Source organism: Capricornis sumatraensis, chromosome 8, assembly GCF_032405125.1.
Source record: "Capricornis sumatraensis isolate serow.1 chromosome 8, serow.2, whole genome shotgun sequence".
Lineage (NCBI taxonomy): Eukaryota > Metazoa > Chordata > Mammalia > Artiodactyla > Bovidae > Capricornis > Capricornis sumatraensis.
In genome coordinates this window covers 30,221,518-30,238,113 of record NC_091076.1, presented here as the reverse complement: position 1 = coordinate 30,238,113, position 16,596 = coordinate 30,221,518, and the positions used below count along the sequence as shown (strand labels likewise).

At 36.5% G+C, this 16,596-nt stretch overlaps 1 protein-coding gene across 1 annotated transcript in view; it reads right to left on the bottom strand.

The window, feature by feature from the left end:
• Positions 1–16,596, bottom strand: part of LUZP2 (leucine zipper protein 2) — a 299,588-nt gene that overhangs the window by 262,047 nt on the left and 20,945 nt on the right. Inside the window, exon 4 of the mRNA XM_068978588.1 lies at positions 15,649–15,711. Coding sequence (XP_068834689.1) covers positions 15,649–15,711 — 63 coding nt within the window. The remainder of the gene's footprint in view (positions 1–15,648; positions 15,712–16,596) is intronic.

Here is a 16,596-nt window from a genome sequence, read left to right as displayed (position 1 = left end):
TCAGACTCTTCTGCCGATATATCATTAATTCTCCCAAGTAAACAAGGATGTCTTCACAGGTCACAAGCCACTTTAAATTACTCATTTCAACATTTACAAACAAGGTCCACACTTTAGCAATTCACATATTGCACTTACAATCAAAACTGATGCACCTTTTAAAAACATCATTAATCATAAATCCACCTACTCATTCATTTATTCAAGCCTTAGATTGTTAACTCCTTCTCTGCACCCTGCTCCCTTCTTTTCTGCCCTGAAGAATTTAGAGTGTAGCAGTTCAGCAGTTCCTCAGAATGCAGCAGATAGGTTAACAGTCAGGTTAAAGACTGTTAAAGACAGTCAGGTTAACAGAAACTAACCAGCAATGTGATGGAATTCAAACAGAGAGGTAGTTACAGCCTGTGATGGCACAGATAAGTAAGTCAATCAATTTACATCAGAAGTGTCTGCAAAGACTTCACAGAGGTGTCCTTCAAAAAGGAATTCTATTTACCTGAATTGTGCCTGACTGCAGGAAAGACATGGGTTTGAGGCATGAAACCTATAGACATTTGGAAAAGGCCCTACTCTTACTTTCACTACACTTTGGCAAAGCTGTGGAATTCCTATTAGGATCAAGTTTACTGTTTCATAAAAAGCTGATCCCAAATGAGTTCTAATATCTGGACACACAGTTTCATGCATCAAAATTATGTTAAAAAATAAATGTGACACAAAAGTAAATTTTTGTGAAGATTCTACCTCTCCATGGTCAGGAGCAAACAGTGCAAAAAGGACTATTACTTCACTTAATTATCAAATCACTATGGTCCTTTTTAGGTGGAGGACTCAGACACTCTTGAAAGGAATATGAATTTCATTAAGCCACAGTGTTTGCATGGCTTTTACAGAAAGAGACTGCAATTTGTGATAAAAACAAATTAGAGATCCTGATTCATTATTGCTCAACAATGAATTCAGCTTGCTTTTGAAAGGAAACGGATGATATGTTTACCTTTCTGTGACATAATCAATGAACAACTTCCAAAGCTGGAAGATGTTTATATAAAAATCTAACTGAGCAAACACTACTAAGTATATACACTGATAACAGTGTACCCTTAGAATTTATTATTGTCACCATTTTTTCAAAGGAATTTTCAGAGATTCTTAATTAAAAAGTAAGAGGGTTTGGAAGACATTTTTAATTTTAATCATGTAAAGTGATAAATGTTTTAAACTGATGAGTGAAATAAAAAGAAAAAAAGTGGAATTAATTTAAGATAGATGAATACCCAGTTAAGGAAACCCACCAGGAAAGCCTGCCTCTGACATAACTGGAAAACAAAAGTTCTGTATCAGCTAACACAAAGGATGTGCTATGCTCTGGTCTATTGATTCTTAAGATATTAAGTGTGAAGTGATTCACCTTTAGTCTCAAGCTTCGTGTCTAGGGATGTTTTTAATGTTAAAATACCAGATAGGCCTAGGAACTGCACAAATGATACTGCTTATAAAATTTATATTTTATATATTTATCCTTATAAATTTCGATTTCTAAAGATCGTAAGTAATTTAGGAAGCCTTTTTCCTACCAAATTAGGTTTTACTCTCCATCTTACAGAATGTTGATCTTGAAAAGAAAAAAATAAATTGCCCTAAAAAAGAGGTATCCCTAGAGGACATAGGCAAGGTATTCTTTAGTTATCTTTTTAAAAAAGTTGCCATGTATTGTGAAGTAAATTAGAAACTGGGGATACATAGGGAACACATAGAAACTTGCCCCTCTCTACCACAGACGAGTTCAATGCAGTGTGATAACTTCTAAGACATGAGAAGTGTAGAGCAGAACCAGAGCATATATAGAGCAGACACTGGCCTAGCTCTGCAAGGAGAGCAGGGCTGAAGCAGAGAGGTCCACAGATGCCGCAGGATAAAGATCCAGGTATGGAGATAAGGCTGTGCCTTATCCGAGCACCAGCAGAAGGCAAGACAGAGACGAGCTGGCGAGGTCTCTCAAATAAGATATACAACAGATCCTAAAAGTAAACAATGTTTGACCTGAGAAGAGTTTCTGGACTGATCAAGAACTCATCACTTAGTTGAATGAGTAAAGACAACTCCAGTTACTTGGTGAGAAAGGATTAGCTATTTAAAAGAACAGCTACGGTCTTCTGCTTTTCATATAGCCATGGATGTAGAGTTTCGATCAGATCCATTGTCTATGATACAGCCATGTAGCCCTGACTAATTGCGAATCATGCTAGGGGCTAGAAAGTGTGATACTCTGAACAGTGGGTATGTTTCCAGCTAAAAACCATTTGTTCTATTACCAAATAAAAGACTGGGAGAATGGACGTTGGTGGACATACGGTTGCTTCTACCACACTTGCTTTCTTTTAAATTCTGCTGGTGACCAGGAGAGGTAGTGACCGGAAGACAGTATGTCAGTAGGATACACACATAAAGAATAAAATACAATTTTTCTACTTAAATCTAGAAAAGTGTGAGATGCATGAACTTTTGAAATTGTCTATAAAAAGTAGTTTGAGATATACAGGTTAAAAAACTAAAATTTATCCTAAGCAAACTATCATTTAATAGCCCAATTGCAGCACAGGAGAAGGCTATATTTTAATGTCCAAATAATTCAAAATGCTTACCAGCACAGTAATTTTTATATGAAAACTTGCTCCTCAAACTTGGAAAATATTATAATCTTATTTGGAAATATGATTTCAACTGATACTCGAGATTTTTGATGGTTTTATCTTTAAATTAGTTTATTTAAAAATTATATCTAGTAACATCAGATAACTTTGAATTGTGAATTATAATTCTGTTCATCTCATTTAGAATAAAAAGGGTAAGTATAATTTTATTAAAAGCCCAGAGGAGTAGTTTTTCATCATGTCAACAGAGGTATGATTTTATCTAGAAAGAAAAAAATCCATGGAAACATAAGAGGTGTAACATCCAATGTAACAGAAACAGCTCTATGAAGAATGAAAGAGAGGTTTATTTTCTCATGGCTGTAGCAAGACTAGGGAACTTACCTGCATGTGATATTAAGAAAGATGAAAAGAGACAGTTATTTAGGTGGTTTATTTTCACACTTATTTCAAAGTAAATAGTCATGGGACTGGGAGAACTCCAAGGAGAGTGAAAAAAGCACCTTAAATGGAGAAGAAAAATCGAGTGCTTAGTTCCTCCCCCACGTTTCTAGCTCTGTGAAACTAAGCAGCTTGAAAAGTCTCTAAGATTTCATTTTCCCTTTCTCTTTCTTCCATTTCAGAATATGTTCTGCTTCATGGCTGGATTGGGCAAAAGAACTTCCCACCAAGATGTGCACATACACGTGTAACCTGTCAGCCGTAGTGGCTCAATGACAGTGGCAGTTTTTATTCCTTCTTTGGTGAGAGATTCTTTACTGTTAAAATATGTAAAATTAGCAATAAACAGTCAACAAGTACTTGTTTGGACTTGTTTCTTCTCCTTGCCTATCATGAAAGCAGTACTTATTCCATCCTCTTATACATGCTTAAATGGATTCTCTCCATAAATTTTTCTCATACAGGATCCAGACTGCCAGGAGAAAAATCAACAACCTCTGATATGCAGATGATATCACTCTAAAGGCAAACAGTGAAAAGGAACTAAAGAGCCTCTTGATGAGAGTGAAAGAGGGGAGTGAAAAAGCTGGCTTAAAACTCAGAATTCAAAAAACTAAGATCATGGCATCCAGTCCCATCACTTCATGGCAAATAAATGGGGAAAAAATAGAAACAGTGACAGACTTTATTTTCTTGAGCTCCAAAATCACTGCAGATGGTGACTTCAGCCATGAAATTAAAAGACACTTGTTAAAGAGATTGTCTTTACTCCATTGTATATTCTTGCCTCCTTTGTCAAAGATAAGGTGTCCATATGTGTGTGGATTTATCTCTGGGCTTTCTATTTTGTTCCATTGATCTATATAAAACTGGTCAACCACTTGTAAAAGAATGAAACTAGATCACTTTCTAACACCACACACAAAAATAAACTCAAAATGGATTAAAGATCTAAATGTAAGACCAGAAACTATAAAACTCCTAGAGGAGAACATAGGCAAAACACTCTCAGACATAAATCACAGCAGGATCCTCTATGATCCACCTCCCAGAATTCTGGAAATAAAAGCAAAAATAAACAAATGGGATCTAATTAAAATTAAAAGCTTCTGCACAACAAAGGAAAATATACGCAAGGTGAAAAGACAGCCTTCTGAATGGGAGAAAATAATAGCAAATGAAGCAACTGACAAACAACTAATCTCAAAAATATACAAGCAACTTATGCAGCTCAATTCCAGAAAAATAAATGACCCAATCAAAAAATGGGCCAAAGAACTAAATAGACATTTCTCCAAAGAAGACATACGGATGGCTAACAAACACATGAAAAGATGCTCAACATCACTCATTATCAGAGAAATGCAAATCAAAACCACAATGAGGTACCACTTCACATCAGTCAGAATGGCTGCGATCCAAAAATCTGCAAGCAATAAATGCTGGAGAGGGTGTGGAGAAAAGGGAACCCTCCTACACTGTTGGTGGGAATGCAAACTAGTTCAGCCACTATGGAGAACAGTGTGGAGATTCCTTAAAAAATTGCAAATAGAACTACCTTATGACCCAGCAATCCCACTGCTGGGCATACACACCGAGGAAACCAGAATTGAAAGAGACACATGTACCCCAATGTTCATCGCAGCACTGTTTATAATAGCCAGGACATGGAAACAACCTAGATGTCCATCAGCAGATGAATGGATAAGAAAGCAGTGGTACATATACACAATGGAGTATTACTCAGCCATTAAAAAGAATTCATTTGAATCAGTTCTGATGAGATGGATGAAACTGGAGCCGATTATACAGAGTGAAGTAAGCCAGAAAGGAAAACACCAATACAGTATACTAACACATATATATGGAATTTAGAAAGATGACAATGACGACCCTGTATGCAAGACAGGAAAAAAGACACAGCTGTGTATAACGGACTTTTGGACTCAGAGGGAGAGGGAGAGGGTGGGATGATTTGGGAGAATGGCATTCTATCATGTATACTATCATGTAAGAATTGAATCGCCAGTCTATGTCTGACGCAGGATACAGCATGCTTGGGGCTGGTGCATGGGGATGACCCAGAGAGATGTTATGGGGAGGGAGGTGGGAGGGGGGTTCATGTTTGGGAACACATGTAAGAATTAAAGATTTTAAAATTTAAAAAAAATTAAAAAAATAAAATTAAAAAAAAAAAAGAAATTAAAAGACACTTGCTCCTTGGAAGAAAAGCTATGATCAACCTAGATAGAATATTAAAAAACAGAGACATCACTTTGCTGACAAAGGTCCATCTAGTCAAAGCTATGGTTTTTCCAGTAGTCATGCATGTATGTGAGAGTTGGACCATAAAGACGGTTGAGTGCTGAAGAATTAATGCTTTCGAACTATGGTTTTGGAGAAGACTCTTGAGAGACCCTTGGACTGAAGGGAGATCCAACCAGTCCATCCTAAAGGAAATCAATCCTGAACATTCATTGGAAGGACTGATGCTGAAGCTGAGGCTTCAGCCTTTGGCCACCTGTGAAGAGCTGACTCACTGGAAAAGACCCTGATGCTGGGAAAGACAGAGGGCAGGAGGAGAAAAGGGCAGCAGAGGATGAGACGGTTGGATGATATCACCGACTCAAATGGACATGAGTTTCAGCAAACACCGGGAGATGGTGAAGGACAGGGAAGCCTGGTGTGCTAGAGTGCATGAGGTCACAAAGAGTTGGACACGGCTGAGAGAGTGAACAACAACTAGTTGCAGCATCTTTACGACACTCTCCCCCATTCATATGCAGTCTGTGTCCTTGAGTAAAGACTACCTAAGGTTAAGGGGATGGAGCTCTTTTCAAGATAGAACATTATGACGGTTAGGCAGTAGTTTCCAGTGCTGATGTTGGTTTGGACCCTTGATGCAAAAAGGAGGGATAACAGGGTGAAAAAAAAAAAAGTTGCTCAGTCATGTCTGACTCTTTGCAACCCCACAGACTGTATAGCTGGTCAGGCTCTTCTCTCCATGGAATTCTCCAGACAAGAATACTGAAGTGGGTAGCCATTTCCTTCTCCAAGGGATCTTTCCAACCCAGGGACAGACCTGAGTCTTCTGCATTGCAGGCAGATTCTTTGCCAGCTGAGCTACCAGGGAAGTCCAATGGAGTAAAGAAGGGACTGAGAAGCAAATACGAAAGAATGATGAACCTCCAAAGACTGAAAACAAAGCAGTTCTTCCATTTTCTTGCAGATATAGAGAAGATCATTTACTTAATATCATGTGACTAAAGCTTCCCTAGTGTCATTTTTATTGATAATTTGAATGTGGCAAGTAAACATAAAATGACAGAAGCTAAGATCCTTAATATGTTTGTTATGAAGGTGTAATTATATACAAGGGAGCATTCTTAACAAAGATATGGTGATGCAAATACATCATTCATGACTTGGGACTTGAAATGATTAAAGTATCACTTACATGCTCTGATCTGAGGGTTAGTTAGAAAATGAGTGAGGCTAACAGGGACTAATAGAAGTGTTTGATGGTTTTCTTTACACATTTTACTCTATCAGTCCAATAGCTTGTTACTCTTTTGCAAGCAATCTTTCTTTCCTGTGGGAAATCATCTAAATTTTGAGTCAAGTTGATCCCATCAAGAAAGGATAGAAATGTGACTCAGACTTGGCCAAAGTGCTCATTCCCCTGGCCATGGTGACTGATATAGGCATATGGATAATTTAGACTCTCCTGGGATTTTTTTCTGCTCATGCAATCTAAAAAGGCAGTCTCGCTTGGCTATTTTTGCTAAGCTGTTAGGATATTAGTCAAAAGGTTCTTGGACTTCTTGTTTGCCATGTGGAGAGAGATGCAATGAGAGATGGAATGAGACTGTCTATAAGTTATAGAGACAGAGTCCTGTCTTACCTTGGTATTTTTATTTAAATGAAGTATGGAATTTTAGTGTATTTGTGTGTTTAAGACCATTCCCTAAGCAAATATTTCTCCATAGTATTGTTTACTGATGAACCCATTTTATCTCAGAACCCAATGAGAATAATAACTATGATGATGATAATAATTTCCTTTTGTTACAAGCTAAATGTCTAAGCATATGCTAAATGTCTTTCATACTTTGCTTTTTCATTTACTAAATCAATAATATTCTGAGGTGTTTAAAACTTATAAAATAATGTTTTACAGAAGATGCAAATTAATAAACAAAACATTCCCCTTACCTGAAGCATGAGAGAATAATAGATATTCTTTATCACAGAACAGAAACAGTGACCCAGATGCAGTCAGGGGCACAAGACATAATTTCAAAGGAAAATTATTCCTAAAACTGGGGACAATGTTAGCATCTAGGCAACATTCTTAAGAAGGAAGTTAGAACTTGGTGGAATTAACTGATTGCAACAGTAAATAAAATGAGATTTTAGGTAGACTGTAATTTCTCATAAGCAGTCCTGGTTTATTTCAAAAATGCTGAGTAAAAATTCTGTGTCCTTGTAAACCAGAAAGTTTGTTGTAATTTTATCTGATAGTGGAACTTTTCAGATTTATTTTTCTTTTTTTTTACTCTTGGCTGTGTCAATTAGTTTGGCTGCTTCCAACCCATTTTTTATAACATATACTTACAGCATTGATTTTAGAACCAAAAAAAAAAAAAAAAAAACATTCTTTGTAAGGTAACTGGACTGAAATTGGATTCGAGGCCTGGAATGCTGCGATTCATGGGGTCGCAAAGAGTCGGACACGACTGAACGACTGAACTGAGCTGAACTGGCAATCACAAAAATTAACTGCTTCCTTCACAGCAACAAACATCTAAAAATCTTTTCATCTACAAGTAAACTTCTGAAGTATTCACCTTTTTTAAGCTTGCTTTCTTGATTATGAATAAATAGCCATAAGTTCTAAGCACTTTTCTTTTGAAACTCACCCTTCAATGACATTTTCAGTGGCCACCACACTGAAGAATGTTATTGCCTTCATCTGCACCTTTAAATATTTTATTGTAAAATGCTAATGCTAATTTCAATCTGTTTTTATTGTAGATAAATAAAATCCATGGCTCCTCTGTCCATGGGATTCGCCAGGTAAGAATACTAGAGTGGATTGCCATGCCCTCCTCCAGGGGATCTTCCTGATCCAGGGATCAAGTCGGTATTTCTTATGTCTCTTGCACTGGCAGGTGGGTTCTTTACCACTAGCGCCACCTAGGAAGCCCAACAAACCTTACATATGCATCTAAATAAGCAGTATTAAAAGTACTTCCAGAGACAGATTTGCATCTAATAAAACTGTTTCTCTTTCACTATTAAAACATTGAGTAATACTTATACCTAGTAAAATTTTCCCTTCTTTCCTGTTCAAAAAAAAATGCCTAAGCTGTTTACCTAAAATATATAAAATGGCATAGATGGTAGGTAGGTAGAGTTGTTTGAATTGTATCATCCTAAAATTCATGTCTATCTGGAACCTCAAGTTGTGCTCCTATTTATAAAAAGTGTTTCTGTACGTGTAATTAAGATAAAATCAGATTATACTGGATTATGGTGGGTCCCAAATCCAATAACAGGTGTCCATAAAGAAGAGGAGGAAAAAAAAAAGAGATTCACAGACAAGGCCACAGGAAAATGGAGAGATTCTTGACAAGCTGAAGAATGTCAAGGATTGCCAGGAGGCACCAGGAAGTAGGAAGCAGTGAAGCATGATTACTCTCCAGAACGTTCAGAGGGAGCACGGCCTTGTTGCATTTTTTTCATTTTAGACTTCTATCCTTTGAACTGTGAGAGAGTACACTCTTATTATTCTAAGCCACCCAGCTTATGTTACTTTATTTCAGTAGCCCTAGGATTTAGTACACATGGGTTACAATAAACTTTAGACACGAGATACGCAATTAACCAAGATAACTAGTTGGCCAACATTTCCCAGAAATAATCACTTTAATAAAGGGAGAAAGTTGTAATGAAATTATTTGAAAACATCTCAGGCATGTCCTGGACTCAGTACATATTTGACTCACAATGATTCATCTGTAGGCAAGCATGAGAATCCATCTCAGAATGGGGACCCTGGAGCACTCTATCACATTATGAAATATCCCATCAGTTTCACTTGAGTGTGCTTATTGAGGCAAGAAGACAGAATAATTTATTTTACAGACACTTGCAGCCACAAGAATTGAACGAAAATGGGTTTTCTTCTTAAACTTTACTAGAGCTTTCTCTAGATCAGAGGTTATTGACCTTTATTATTTTTTTGTTTCAGTCATGAACTCTCCCTGAGAGTCTATATCCTGTCTTTGAAAAATACAGTATGTATCTTCATGTTTTTTTTTCCCCCTGTTATCTAATAATCTCAGGATGGTCAGACACTCCCTGATATCTTTCAGGGTCTCTAACCATCCCTATTGAAGAGAATAGCAAATTAGGGAAACTAGCTTTCATCTCCAAATGTGGACACAGTGGCCAATGTTTATTCAGTTTATTGAATTCAGTGGTGCTAAGGACAGGCTAAAGAATGGTCTTCTTTTACTCTCATGTAAACAGAGTTCTGGCCCTGTGTTGTGTGTGTCTGAGAAAATCTGAATTATAACATTTTAGGGAAAATAGGATTATAACTTTGGGGAGTCAGCATCTAGTTGAGGAAATAATTCATACAAAAGCAAAGTGAAAATCAGATGATGAAAGACAGGTAAGAGGCTACATATACACACAAAATATTGTAATATACACACATGTACACAAATGGATACTCTATAAATATTACTTGAAGCATATCACTCAACTACTCAAAACCCTTCAATGATGGCTTAACTTATATTCAAGTTAGTTGGCACAGACTCTAATTCTTTTTTAAGAAAAATTAATACACACACAACCACATTTTGTAACATTGTTTCCACAATGTGAGTAGTTTTTGGTAGTGTTAATCCCCTTTTCCCAAGGAAAAATTAAAGCAAACAAGTTAGAAATAAGACAAACAAATCCTCTCTGTTTCTAAAGTTCATTGCAGCTCTTGGGAAAACAAAACTTAGTTTATGTTTGCTAATTAGACATGATCCCTGAAAAATGTAGATACAGTAATTAGTTACATGGGTTAGATGTTATCCATTGTCTGATGCACAGGGTTATGGTTACGCGATCCTGGAGTCCCCTGTGATGGAAAGGTAACGTTGGCTGGCAGCTTCTTAATCTTGGCAGAGGTAGTCCTGCCCTGAAACAGCCAGCTCTGAGGTTAGTTTGTGGAGTTGTTCCTAAAGCTTAGTCTACAAACTGAATGTGCACCTCTCCTAACACATTGCTGAGGTCTCTAAATGGCTTAATAAGTCATTTTCTTATCAGAGGTTGCTTTTTTTTTCACATCTGAGAACAGTGACTGACACATGGCTCCCAAAAACCCATGTTTTACTTTTCATGTAACTGCATATGTGTCAATGGTTGTTTGGAATTCTTTGAACATCCACAGATTGGCCAGTGATTTGACCTCTAGCAAAGATTTTCCCTCAGGCTTTATAACAATAGAAATAGATCAAACCATTAATGAAGATTAAATCAGTTATTAGTAGGAGATAGAGAGGGCAGTCCTGGGTGTTCTTTCGAAGGAATGATGCTAAAGCCGAAACTCCAGTACTTTGGCCACCTCATGAGAAGAGTTGACTCATTGGAAAAGACTCTGATGCTGGGAGGGATTGGGGGCAGGAGGAGAAGGGGACGACCCAGGATGAGATGGCTGGATGGCATCACTGACTCGATGGACATGAGTCTGAGTGAACTCCAGGAGTTGGTGATGGACAGGGAGGCCTGGCGTGCTGAGATTCATTGGGTCGCAAAGAGTCGGACATGACTGAGTGACTGAAATGAACTGAACTGAGAGAGGGCAGGTTAATATTTCAAAGTTGGGTTAAACTATATGAGTCATGGGAAAAACAAAGGAGCAAAATAATGGAAAGATCAGAAAGAAAAGAAATCAGAGAAAAGCTGCTATACAGAGTAGTTTTGACACATCTGATTTCTACCACTGGACAGAGTAAGGTTCAAATTTATGGTGCCTGACTTCATTATTACTACTTTTAAAAAACATGATTTCTTATTTTTATTCTTACCTTGAACTATCCTGAATAATTTTCATGGAAACAATCAATCATAAGAATCTATACTAAAACTAACCATCACAGAAAACAATAGGGGTGAGGGGTAAGTGAAATATCAATAACCTCAGATATGCAGATGACACCACCCTTATGGCAGAAAGTGAAGAGGAACTAAAGAGCCTCTTGATGAAAGTGAAAGAGGAGAGTGAAAAAGTTGGCTTAAAGCTCAACATTCAGAAAACTAAGATCATGGCATCTGGTCCCATCACTTTATGGCAAATAGATGGGGAAACAGTGGAAACAGTGGCTGACTTTATTTTTCTGAGCTCCAGAATCACTGCAGATGGTGATTGCAGCCAGGAAATTAAAAGATGCTTACTCCTTGGAAGAAAAGTTACGACCAACCTAGCCAGCATATTGCAAAGCAGAGACATTACTTTGCCAACAAAGGTCCGTCTAGTCAAGGCTATGGTTTTTCCAGTAGTCATGTATGGATGTGAGAGTTGGACTGTGAAGAAAGCTGAGCACAGAAGAATTGATGCTTTTAAACTGTGGTGTTGGAGAAGACTCTTGAGAGTCCCTTGGACTGCAAGGATATCCCGATAGTCCATTCTAAAGGAGATCAGTCCTGGGTGTTAACTGTAAGGACTGATGTTGAAGCTGAAACTCCAGTACGTTGGCCACCTGATGCGAAGAGCTGACTCATTTGAAAAGACCCTGATGCTAGGAAAGATTGAGGGCAGGAGGAGAGGGGGATGACAGAGGATGAGATGGTTGGATGGCATCACCGATTCAATGGACATGGGTTTCGGTGGTGGGCTCTGGGAGTTGGTGATGGACAGGGAGGCTTGGCGTGCTGTGGTTCATGGGGTCGCAAAGAGTCAGACATGACTGAGCAACTGAACTGAACTGAACTCACTAATTTAATACAGAATATAATTTAATATAGTATTAATATATCTTTTAATATGAATCTAATTCTAGTATTACTGGGCTTCCCAGGTGGCACTAGTGGTAAAAAATTCACCCACAAATACAAGAGATGTAGGAGACACAGGTTCAATTCCTGGGTTGGGAAGATCCCCTGGAGTAGGAAATGGCAACATACTCCAATATTCTTGCCAGGAAAATTCCATGGAGAAAGGAACCCAGCAGGCTGCTGTCCATGGGGCCACAGAGAGTTAAACAGGACTCAGCACAGTTCAAATATTTCCAGCTATGTGTTCCTTTAAAAAATTCTGAATATTATCAAACTTTCACATTTCATTAAGGGGTTTGAAACAAATCAGAAATGCTTATCCCAATGCTTAATTTTTCCTCATATTTCAATAACTATATATTATCCTATTTCTCCCCTGAGCCTTTCCTATGTCTAGGACCACTATGTGGAAGTTCTCAGTCATGTCCTACTCTTTGCGACACCATGGATTATATAGTCCATGGAATTCTCCAGACCAGAATCCTGGAGTGGGTAGCCTTTCCTTTCTCCAGTGGATCTCCCCAACCCCGGCATCAAACCAAGGTCTCCCGCATTACAGGCAGATTCTTTACCAGCTGAACCACAAAGGAAGCCCCAAATAACTGGACTGGGTGGCCTGTATCTTTTCCAGCAGATCTTCCTGACCCAGGAATTGAACTGGGGTCTCCTGCATTGCAGGCAGATTCTTTACTAACTAGAGAGACTTATTTATCCTATAAGAAACCACAGATAAAATTAAGAAAATTAGAAGTGACAAGGGAGGCAAGTTGTTTTAAATGTGCAAATCAAAGATAATTCTAAGTTTTGGTGCAACTTTTCATATTTGTTATAACTATATAATATCCAAATACAAAATTCAAAATAAATGATTAAGTGTAAAAATGGATGACTTTGGCTCAGATCATAAACTCTTAATTGAAGAATGTAGGGAAAAAAAAAAACAAACAAAAAAACCACTAGGCCATTCAGGTATGACCTAAATCAAATCCCTTACAATTATACAATGGAAGTGACAAATAGATTCAGGGATTAGATCTGATGGACAGAATGCCTGAAGAACTATGGATGGAGGTTCATGACATTGTACAGGAGGCAGGGATCAAGACCATCCCCAAGAAAAAGAAATGCAAAAAGGCAAAATGGTTATCTGAGGGGGTCTTACAAATAGCTGTGAAAAGAAGAGAAGCGAAAAGCAAAGGAGAAAAGGAAAGATATATCCATTTGAATGAAGAGTTCCAAAGAACAGCAAGGGGAGATAAGAAAGCCTTTCTCAGTGATCAGTGCAAAGAAATAGAGGAAAACAACAGAATGGAAAGACTACAGATCTCTCCAAGAGAATTAGAGATACCAAGGGAACATTTCATGCAAAGATGGCAACAATAAAGGACAGAAATGGTATGGACCTAACAGAAGCAGATGTTAAGAAGAAGTGGCAAGAATACATGAAAGAACTATAAAAAAAGATCGTAATGACCCATATAATCACAATGGTGTGATCACTCACCTAGAGCCGGACATCATTCACGAGACTTCAGCCTTCTCCCCCACATCCCTTTATATGCTTATGATCTCCCTCACTTCTTCACATTTTGTTTAACCAATTTACCTTTTTATTTTCTTACTTCTGAACAAAAATCTTTTATTCTGTTCAATCTCTACATACTGATTATTTGTCAAAACAATAAATCTAAAATTTCAAGGAATTCATACAAACGAGTTAAACGAAAAGCATTCAGTTTATAAGTTCACCACTAGGTTTTGTTAGAGAAGTCAAAAACTTTTTCGGGTTAACAATAATCATCTTGCAGATTTTCAATAGGATGAAAGTAAACAGCAAATTTACTTATCAGACTTACATTTGGCAGTCATTACTTCTGAAGAGTCGTACCGCTTTTAGAATTATTCTAATCTACACACTAGAAAATTAATATTAGACTTAAAACATATCTTCTGGAAGCAAATAAAATATTTTATTAATCCTCATCTGTACCTGTTATTAATAATTTATATTTTTATTATGAAAAAGCTTCCTCATTGGTTGAGTTCTAAATTAAAAAAATTATCTATGATTAAAAGTTAACTGATAATACATATACAGAGATATAAATTAGCCCATAATCCTCTCATTATTATACAACCAAGTTTATACTGTTGTTTGTGTGTGTATGGGTGTCTGTGTACAAACCCAAATGTATTCCCTTTCCTATTTTAATAATGGTTTTACTTTTGTTTTAAATATTCCTTTTACCTTAAATGACCCATGGAAAGTTTTAGACTTGAGTAGTCTAGCCCTCTCTGAGCCCCAGTGAACAAGAAATTATCTAGTACGCCCAGTATTTCAGTAACTCTACTTTGCTGACATTTTCCACTATAAACATTAAATCTAGGAAGATTTAGGCCTCAGGAAAAACATTATCAAGTTTATCTCGTTAGATTTTCTTCAGAAGAGTTAGAGGAAAAAATCATTAGAAAGAAATGGAAATATAATAGAATCATAAGAAAGCCACTTAAAATTTTCTTGTTTTCCTTTCTCATATTTTGCATGTATGATACATTTTTTGCATGTATGATAAATCATTTTAATGTAATAATCAGAGGACAAATGCTAAATCTTGATACCCAAACATTTATAAAGACTATTTTTCAACCTGGACATAAAAGTAGTATCTATTTAGGAATAATGTAGCTCATCTGTTGCTGAAATGTCACAAAAAAATTGAAGGAAGGAAGGGAGGGAGGGAGTAAGGAAGGAAGGAGAGTAAAGAATAGTAATGGCTAAAGCAATTGACTGAGATTTAAAATTAACATAGTGGGGTTGATCAAAGAAGATGCATGGTTAATTAATAGTTTAATTAATGGTTTAATAGTCCGACATAACTAATTGCAGTCAAGAAAAAAAGGAATACAGAGACGGAATATAAATGCGAAAAAAATTTAGAAAATAAAGTAGTTGTATAACAAGATAGACAAAAAAATCAAAAAAGAAAAAAATGCACACAGCATTTTATAGAGTCCTTACATTTTAAAGATTGTAAGGAGAGTAGTTACAACTTATTTGCTTGTGTTCAAGTCTCTTTAGTCTAAAATTATCTCACATAATTTTTTCATTCTAGATCAGCTTTTCCTAACATGAAGTGCATTTCTAATTAACTTTCTTCATCAGCTCCTATGACAGAATTATGTATATGAAAACATTTATGAAATAAAAATAATTTTTGATATTGTCAAAACAAAATATTATTAGAAGGATAAATAAATTGGATATTATGAACTAATAACATTATCACATATGTGATATCACATATCATACATATCACAATTAAATTAGGAATTATCCTCTCTGAAATTCTTAACCTTATCATTTCTCTCCATCAGTACACAGCTGAAGGCCAAAATCGAATGTGACCAATACTCTAAAGTTTATGGCAAATCAATATTTGTGTTTGTGCATATTCTTTGACTTCCATAAAACTCCCTCAAATATAAGTCTTACCTCATTCTGGAGATCGCGAATCATTTTGCTCTTTCTTTCCATTTCAGTCTTTAGAAAATTAATCTGAAAATAAAGAGGATACTATGTAGATTCATTTCACATTCATTTCTATAGCTTTTATAAGTTTATTTTCACAATTTTTGAAGTATAACCAAATGATTATCTCTGTCAACAAATACGGAAAAAGAACAAAGGATTAAAATTTTCATTAACCAAACTTTTATTGCCCAATTCATAAATATATCTGCTAATTATATAAAAATACTTTTTTTCTTATATGAGATACTGTATTTTAATTGAGAAATGCACATTATGACTATGATTCTTTCACCTGTATAACGCTTAATTTTTAAACATATGGTTCCTAAACAGAGCTAGAGTCTAGGGTTGGGCCTAGGAATCTCTTTTATTAAAACACTCTCCAGGTATTTCCGACATATGGCCAAGTATGAGAGGAATTACACAGTGACGCTCCTCACCTGAAGCAAGGAACCTTATAAATACTGTGCTAAAGAAACCAACAGGTTTCTGCCCATATACAATATTGTTGAAATCTGTAACCAAATGGTAACAAAACCTAAATCAAACAATTTTTGATGGTCAAACTACATATAAAATAGAAGCAGAAGCCTGAGAACCACTATGTCCATCATTTCAGCAATAACAATTTTCAAATTTAAGTTTGAATCATGAAGATACTGACAGCAACCTGAAAATGTGGGTTATACTCATTATCAATTTGATGGATAAAACAGTTATCACTAGAAGGACTTGATGACATTCAAAATTAGATATGTGTACAAAGCAGTAGTATATGTTTCCCCGAAAATAGCTTTTATACCCATTTCTACTGCTCTGGGCTGGTATCAACTTACTGGTTACCACTGTTATGGGCTGGACCAACTCTTGTGGTTCTGTTTACCACTGCAAGATGCCTTTAGCAATAAC